The 8,794-nt window shown below is 39.3% G+C and overlaps 1 protein-coding gene across 1 annotated transcript in view; it reads right to left on the bottom strand.

The window, feature by feature from the left end:
- LOC104498431 (thrombospondin type-1 domain-containing protein 7B-like) overlaps positions 1-8,794 on the bottom strand; it is a gene marked incomplete at its 3' end in the record, with an annotated part of 167,474 nt that overhangs the window by 90,657 nt on the left and 68,023 nt on the right. Inside the window, exon 4 of the mRNA XM_010141808.1 lies at positions 5,420-5,589. Within this exon, the coding sequence (XP_010140110.1) occupies positions 5,420-5,589 (170 nt within the window). The remainder of the gene's footprint in view (positions 1-5,419; positions 5,590-8,794) is intronic.

Here is an 8,794-nt window from a genome sequence, read left to right as displayed (position 1 = left end):
TATTCTAACCTATTCCTTTTCAATTTCATAAACCAGACAAGAACAACAGGACTTAAACATCAAAGTCCCTAAATTTTAATTTCCGTAGAGTAAATCAGGCTTCTCATTCCTGCAGCTTCACCAGCATAAATTTGGGGGGAAAAAAAAAAAAAATCACAAACAAAACAGGATGCATTTATTATGGGGCTCATACTCCACACAGGGTTCATATTCATTCCAGCAGTGCCCATCCTCTGTCAACTCCTAGGGGCAGCTTATACATCAGCGCAGTCTTCTCCCAATAAATACGCAGGATCGCAACAGCCATAAATGACAACAACCCACACAACCAAGTTGCTGTCTCTGAAGAGTTGAAGAGTTGTAGCTCCCAGGACAGCCGGTGCCCAAAGGAATGGCACATTCAAATAGCACTCTTCTCTGGTATTTCTCCCTTCCTGAAAGTATTTCCATAGTTTATTGAACAGATGCCACACATACCAATTTGAAACACTAATCCCCCAGAAGACACGCATTGGAAGATCATGATTCAGAGCAGAACAAAGAACTTGCAGGGGAAAAAATGTGCCGCCCTCATTAGGAAACAGAGCGTACAGAGTGAAGAAGGCAAAGCTGGTTATTTTAGAGCTAAAGAATACAAAAAGGCAAAAAGAAAGGGATGAGAATAAATACAGAATAATACAAGATAGGAATGAAAGAAGTCCTCAAATTCATCTCTGTGCAACTCCAAAGAGGTACTAATTTGGGGGAAATAGAACACAGTGCCAAAATATCTCCCATATGGGAATTAAGAATAGTCTGAAAAGTGCACTCATCAGGTAAGAAAGAATTAGACATATTTTTCTATCACAAGAGGGGATGATGCTCAAGATTTTGTGGAAAACAAGAAAGGATAAAAGCCATAATATTATAATTTTGAGACTTATATAAGTAGGACTTAGATGAAAGTGCAGGAGAATATTTTCACTTTCAGACCATTTGGGGATTCCATCAGTGAAGTGGCTGTAAGACAAAAATACATAAGGGAATACACACAAGGATGGATCAGAAATTAACCATTAGACCTGAAAAGGTACTTGAATATTTACTAAGTCTTGAACTGTAAACAGATTAAAGGAGTTTTTGCTGCTACAGCTGGTGACACGCAAGTTTATTTTAAAAATCTGAGGTAAGATGAACCAGGTGGAATTGCATCCTAAAAATAAAGCAAAAATGGGTATAGGTTGGTGAACTGCAGTGGAATAAGAAAATCAAGAAATTATGTCTACTAACAGGTGAGGATAGAATATCTCTCAAAGGAAAGAGAGGTATAGCAGTAATAAAGACTTCTGTAAGAAATACTTTTCAGGGTAACACTAAAAGGTATCTGAGAATAAGGAAGGCACCTCATATTTAAGACTAATGAAGGCACCTCACATAGGTGATATTGAAATCCAAGATCAAATAAAAATGAATACAAGGAGACAAATATGATGGAGACGTTCATTAAGCAAAAAATTGTAAACAAAACTTTAGAACTTTGTAGAGGTATGAGAATTTACTGTGGATTTTCTGATGGACAGTAACAAAGATTAAGATGATACGGAACTGCAATGATTTGCTGGGGACATATTAATACGAGATACATTTTATTAGCCAAATTTACTATGCTGGGTCAACAACAAAGAAGATCCAAGGAAGAAGAGCATTTCACAAAGGTCTTTTCAGTCCCATAATTAAAACTGAAGCAGACAGGCTCCAAAAAAAAAAACATTATAAGAAAATTTTGAAAGTGAGAAGTAAATTGGATCTTTTTCAAACAAGTAAAAAAGAAAAAATGTCAAGATATATAAGGAACAAATTTTATGAAAGAATGACAGGGCAGGCAAATTCCTAGTTAGAAAGCTACAGAAAATACGGAGAGAACAGCAATCCCAGTCACTAGGGACAGCAGGTAATTAGTTGAGAGAAGAGAGATGTTTCTGGAGAATTTTATAAGGGATGCCATTCCCCAGACTACTGATAAAGCGTTATAGTCTCTAGATAAATCCAAAAGGCAAAATTTAATTAAAAAACAGAAGGATACTCCCTGGCCTTCGGGAGAGAATGTCAAAAATTCCTGAGGAAGAAGATTAAATGTAGGAACCTCATATACTTGAGCACAAACACAAACACCATCCCCAGAATCTAAGAGGAATTTTAAGTCCCATATTATTGGACTTACTTATTGTGATTGAGAGGAGAGTTTTATTACTGAACAAGGAGAGAGTTTTCATAAAATGATCATCACATAATACTCTTCCATACTTCTACCAATGTCTTTTTTGTTGGTACACTGGGGTTTGCTAGTTAGTGATGTTCGCCCAGATTAATTAAAATTTATTGTGGGAAAACACATTTGAGATAGCATTCTATAAAATCAACAGTCAAAAGCCCACTTACAAAAGAGAAGAAAATATCTGCATCCCATGTTAGCAGTGTCTGGCTTTGAAAATAAGTTGAGGATCTGCACTACTTCTTTATGTAAAAGAAATTCCTTAGGAGCAAACAGATTTACGTTAAACAAGAGGTACAAAGAAGGGTAACCACCACCGCATCTACAGTTTCTTCCCAGGAACAGAGACCGGCGAGTACCCAGAGATGAAGGGCAGAAAGGCGCTGTACCATAGGTAGCTTGCTTGCACATTTTATGCTACTTTTTGTGCAATATTTGCCTCCTCCTTAAAAGCAACATCAGTTCAAACACGTAGATTTGCTCCTTCCATCTCTGGATAGAAAAAGAATCATGATAAATTTGAAGTATTAGATGACCACCTCTCTGTGAAAATTAAGCATTATAAATTTAAATGAGTTAAAATTCAATGAGATACTCGAAAATCCAGAAGGATCTTTCTAAAGCTAAGTACTTGAGTTCAATTGTGTTCAATTTTGTTCAATTAACAAAAGCCTCACAACTGAGTAGAGATGTAGATTCCTTGGACAGAATAGTTAATGTTATAAACAGCTGAGTCTCTTAACTTAGCTGCTTATAAACCGGCTTACCTACATACACAGAAATACCGGTATCAGAATGACATGACACTACACATTTACTAAGTATTCCCTGCCAGCTTCATCCAGACTTAAGTCTCAGAATGTAAGAATATTATAAAGGATTTCAAAGATTGGAAGACCTTCTGCCTCCAAATATCCATCTCCCATGTTAGGAGTGCGGACTTCCTCATTAAAGCCTAAAAAATATGTAACTTCACTTGGATCACAAAAAGGATTTCTTACTTAGCTCACCTCTTGGGGGAGAAAGATACGAAATCTCATCAATTCATTCCTGAGAGTAATGCCCGAGTGAAAATTTTCCATTTTCAGTATCTTTGAGTTGGAATTTCATAAGCAAAATACAAAAGATTTCATCCGACTTAACCTTCAGAATAACTGATGTATAGGGACTCAAGGAAACTGGGGCTCCCCTTCTAAATATATGTATTTTAATAAGAGAAGAAATAGATGAGAAGACTAAGCAAATGAAAAATGCGACATTTATCCTTAGGGGATAAAAGAGCTTTGAGCAATAAGTACAAATACATCACAGATGGTACCTGTCTCCAACTAGGATTCAACATATTTTATCCAAGAATGCTGCTGGAGAGACCACAGGACAAAATCTTCTTTCACATATGTCATTGGGCTTAGGTCCAACTTCTCATTGGAAGTAACCAGAAGAATAACAACCGTGATGGATGGTAATATCCTATTAGACTCGCTTGTTTGATTCCTGAATGATCCCTCTAAGGACACTCAAGAGGTGAAGAAAGAAAAATTACTGTACTTTTGATGGTAGCAATTAGACTCTATATTTGGTTATACACAGCAAGATTAACTTCCTCATCTTCTCTCCATCATTGAAAGAATGGTACAATAAAATAGGAGATGCCGTAGTGATGAACAGAAGTATTCTATCAGTTCAGATTGCCAGAAAATATGTCATTTCTTATTTATTCAAAGAATTAAAATTGATCCACTAGTAAATGGAACACACTCAATATTACTGGAGAGAAAGGGATAATAGGGAAGGCTTTCCCTCTTTCTATTTGCACAATCATGTTGACAGCAGATGGGGTTCTCACTTTGTAAGGACTACTGCAACTCTGCACTTCTGCCTTGAAAAGGCAGTAATAATTTATATATTGTACTATTGCTCCACACATTTGTTTTATTCAGTTGCCTATATGAATTAAAAAAAATGAAAAAAGAAAAAAAGGGTTAGAACTGTAAAAACAAGGAAGAGGCATCCCAGTGTTTTCTTTTTGTTGAGGGGAGGTCTTGTAATTAAAGTTGAACTGGACTTTGAACAATCGAAAAATTTGGTGTTCACACACTGGATATATAGTATCAGCCCTTACGGATTGTGACGGTGTAAGTGCGACGCATCTTTCTTACTTTGCAAGTTACGTGCTTCATACACTTGTGCAGAACAGCGGGGTTTTTTGTTGGGAGAGCAAGGTGTGCCAGATGTTTGGGAGAGGTGAAGCAGCAACTACACATGGTCCAAGTGGAGATTAAACAGGTCGGCTTATTTATAATCTCAGAGTCTGCGCAGGATGCTAGGACACACCAGGTGTCCAGGAAACATTTGCTCTGCCTTTGTAAGTAAACAAATCTAAGATATGATACTGTGCTCTTATTATCTTACATCTCTACTCAGAAACATATTCTGCAAGAGCACTACATAGAGTAAATAAAACAGCTTAAGATGAATTATTCATCACACATCCGTAGCTACTCATTATTTTCTAAAAGATACATAACTTACTTGCAGAGTCCAAAAATCATCTCTCTGCTAGAAGTTGTGACAATATTATTTTTACTTTCCTCTTCAAATCACAAGAAAGATTGTGTATCAGTCTGAGGCAGATGCTAAAGCCATATCCGGAATGGAGTATGACCATTTTTTTACTTTCCTCTTCAAATCACAAGAAAGATTGTGTATCAGTCTGAGGCAGATGCTAAAGCCATATCCGGAATGGAGTATGACCATTTTTTTTTTTTTTTTTTTTTTTTACACTTTAAGCCAGGATTAAAACCACAGGTTTGGCTACCATGGGGCTGGGCTACCTGATACATGACAGAGGAAGAAACCTCAATTCCAAGCAAAATTTAACTCCTTCATCCTTTGAAACCCTTCCACACAAGTAACCTACAGAACTAGCAGCAATTCACCCTGGAAGGTCACGGCTCCAGCAGTTCCTCAAGACCCTGAGGACCATGTCCTCCTGCTCCCTCTGATGCTGAGTAACACCTCCCTATATAAGCATGGATAAAACGAGGGCATCAGGTAGCCAAAGCCTACTCATGATTGCATCTTACCTATTTTTTTAGTTCCCCCCCCCCATTTCTCTTATTCAGCTCTACTTGGGCCAGAAGTTTCAGAATGACCCCACACACGTACCTTCCTTCAGTCGGTGCATCCCAAGTTCCGTGGTGATCTGGACGCAGTAGACCTCTCGGGTTTGTATGCCACCTCCACAAAGGCCTATGTGCTTGTGGTGGCGAGGGTCCTGCTGGTCAGGGAGGTGAGACACACGGCAAGCTTTCCATTCAGAAGTTCTCCAGGCAAACCTTTGGAAATAAAAGAGAGCGGGTAAAACACAAGTTTTTGAAAGGCAACAGGTGAGGAAGCGGTACTTTATTAGATGACCAAATACAATCAGTTTAATCTTTAGAATAGCACTTCCCTGACTAAATGTTTCGAAACATTTTGATTGTTACAATTTCCAAAGGTTAAGTATTTGCTATTTGTCTGGAGTACTTGTGTAAAACTTTTTACACAGCACTAACCTCCAAAGCACCTGAAACACTATATCATCCTGACAATACCTCTGAGGAGGGTGGTGTAAGAAAGGAACGAAGATTAAGAGGTTCGATTAAGTGCGAAAACAAGTTTTCAAACACGTGGCTCAAACCACTAAACCACTTCTCTGTGCCAAGAGCTCAACGCCTCTCTCTGAAAGGCACTTAATAGCTAAAACCCTACATACGTCAACGGAGCTCCAAGCACCGGGCAGCTTTTCCACAGGTGACAGCTTTATAAATGCTCAGGGTACTACTAATTTCTGCAAGGGATTGGCTAAAGTAACTCAGTTCTCTCACTTCAGTTTCCAGAAGTTGTGATACACAGCAAGCTCTAGAGGAAAAATACTTTCATTTATATATTCCATTCACACCCAAAGAGCATTAAAGGTTTCCAAGCTGTTCTTGGGCACAGCTATGTAAATGTGGTACAGACAATCATCACTGGTATGTACCAGCTTAAATGCCAGGACAAACTTACCAAAAACTACAGGGAAAACAGTACTGTGTACCTGTGGAAAGCAAAAGTTATTTCCTCACCATGTCTGAGAATGTAGAACATATTTCTAATACAACAGCTTTCTCAGGTCACAGCATCAGCAGTCAAGAAGAGCCCGAACTCTGTCTTAGCTTCTTGAATGCAAATCTCGGGCAATATTGTTTATACAATCAATCTGTTAAAACTTCTGCTGCTTTATTCTTCTGCTTCTCTAAGTTTCATAGGTTACTTTTGCCATACTATCTTCGGGTTTGTGTAATGTAAACTAAGTAATTTCCTTCTTTTATCCTCAAGAGAAATGCTCTCTCCTCTTACAGAAGATCCACGGTTGTTAAAACTACGTAACCTGCTGACTGATAAACTGTAAACTCAAGCCCAATGAGGTGCCTCTGAAGAAAAAGCCGTCCACGTCATAATTCTGCAAGTTCTCCACAGCAAATATCTGTTCCTGACTAAACCTAAGGCAAGGAAACAGGAACCTCAAAATCACATGAAAAATAGCTAAGTTTGCCTGAGCACACACCTTTTAACCTTGCTTTTAACTTACGTTGCAAATACGGGCAAAAGGATGATTTCTAGCCACAAAGCACTGATGAGTTTTGTAACACAGTCGTGGAAAACGCTGGTGAATACTGCCAATTACTTTTAATTTACAGGCACTTTTTAGATGAGCTGTCATGCTCTCTTCAATAATACCCAGTATCACATGCAAATCTGGATGCACTCACAGGGTTTATTACCAACAGAGAAAACAAGAAAGAATACACTTTCCACATGATAAGCACAAAATACCTGAACTCCCACAACATACAAAGCACAGTCATGGGTTTTTGCCTTCTAGTACTTCCTTCTGGAATTCCTAAGTGCACTTCTTGGGCTTCCAATGTTCAATTCAACCTTCCTCTGACCATAAAGGCAATGAAAAGTGCTCTTCATCGAACAGTGTGTGAAGAGGATTCCTCCTCCACACCACTTCAGGACACTGAGCTCTTCAGGTCGACGCTTTCCAAACTAGAAGCTTACACATGGAACACACACATCTCTCCGCAGCCATGGAAATAGTTGTTTTAGGGAAGCATTTCATAAAACAATAATTGAGTAAAGAAAAACTGTTTAGCAACATCTGGCTTAGGTAGTCAGCTGTGAACTCTGCTCTAAGGACTCATTTCCAGAGGTGTGAGCACCTGCTTCTCCTATTCAGTGAGAGCTGCAGGAGTTAACACCTATGAAAATTAGGCCATCAGTGATTAAAATTATGCAAAATAACTAAATCCGAGCTCAGAGATAATTAAACTACATCAGCACTGAATTTAAAAAAAAAATCCCTTTAGAGCTTTTCACAGAGTAACTGGATACTGCGCTACCCCACAGAGCAGTCTGGAACGAACGGCTATCGGGTGCTGCTGCCAGCGCCCGCTCTGCTGCGAGCAGCTTAAAGCCTCAGCCTCATCAGCCCATCTCGCTCTTTCCCAGCTGGACGTACCCTCAGCTGACCAGAGTCTTTCAGTAACAAGTCCTGACCCCACGCATGTTTAAAAGGTACACACTTTCACGGCCATTAACAAGTCAGCTACACCAGAGCCGTATCCACAGGATTGCTATCCCGCTGAGTGGGAAACCTAATGCGAGACCTTTCCAGACAGACGTGGTGACCTCAGACAGCTTTGTGGCAGAGTCTTGCATGGTTTTAAGCAGCATGGCTGATACGTGGGATTAGTCAGCCCACCTATGGACTACACTAAAGATAATGAGAATTAACATTTTTAACAAAGAGAAGCTGACTGCATAACCTCTATTTATATTTAATCAGAAGCTTATTAATAGCCATTAGCAAAACCCCAAGACTATTGGCTGGCAAATCCTTGGGAGTTTTTGTAACTTTGGCAACTTCAAGGTAGTACTTGCAAATTAATGGCAATATTCACTGCGGATTTACCACATGACTGTAATTTCTCCAACTGAATGAAGATGATGAAAGCTACCAACAACACTATGGACACCTTTTTGTTACAGCAGACCATACCAGAAATGTGCCAATAATGTTAAGGGTCGAGGGACCGATTTACCTCGATTTACCTTAACGGAATCCCTCTGTCCTGACAGGAAGGGATTTAATGGGGAAAGGAAGAAATTCACACCTCGGTCTGCTCGGATAGCTGAAACAAACTTTATTATATATAATAAAGCCACACAACTATATTCTATATGTGTATGATTACAAACCAAAAGGGAAAGGGGAAGGGGGGGATAAAAAAAAAAGAAAAAAACCCCGAAGTAGTGAGTAGGAAATGTTTATAGACAATCTGTCCCGTTCAAGGCCAAAGCTCTAGCCAGCCTTCTGGGCAGGCAGCCAAGTGACGAGATAAGAGCGAAGACTTTTGCCGCTGATTGTGGTTTGGTTCCAAGCGGAGAAAGTAAAATGAGGAAAGCGGCGGCGGGGGAGGAGCCCCAACCTGCGCCCCCGGAAAGATTCTT

This window comes from Buceros rhinoceros, unplaced genomic scaffold (assembly GCF_000710305.1).
Source record: "Buceros rhinoceros silvestris isolate BGI_N320 unplaced genomic scaffold, ASM71030v1 scaffold1908, whole genome shotgun sequence".
NCBI lineage: Eukaryota > Metazoa > Chordata > Aves > Bucerotiformes > Bucerotidae > Buceros > Buceros rhinoceros.
This window is presented reverse-complemented; position numbering and strand designations above follow the sequence as displayed.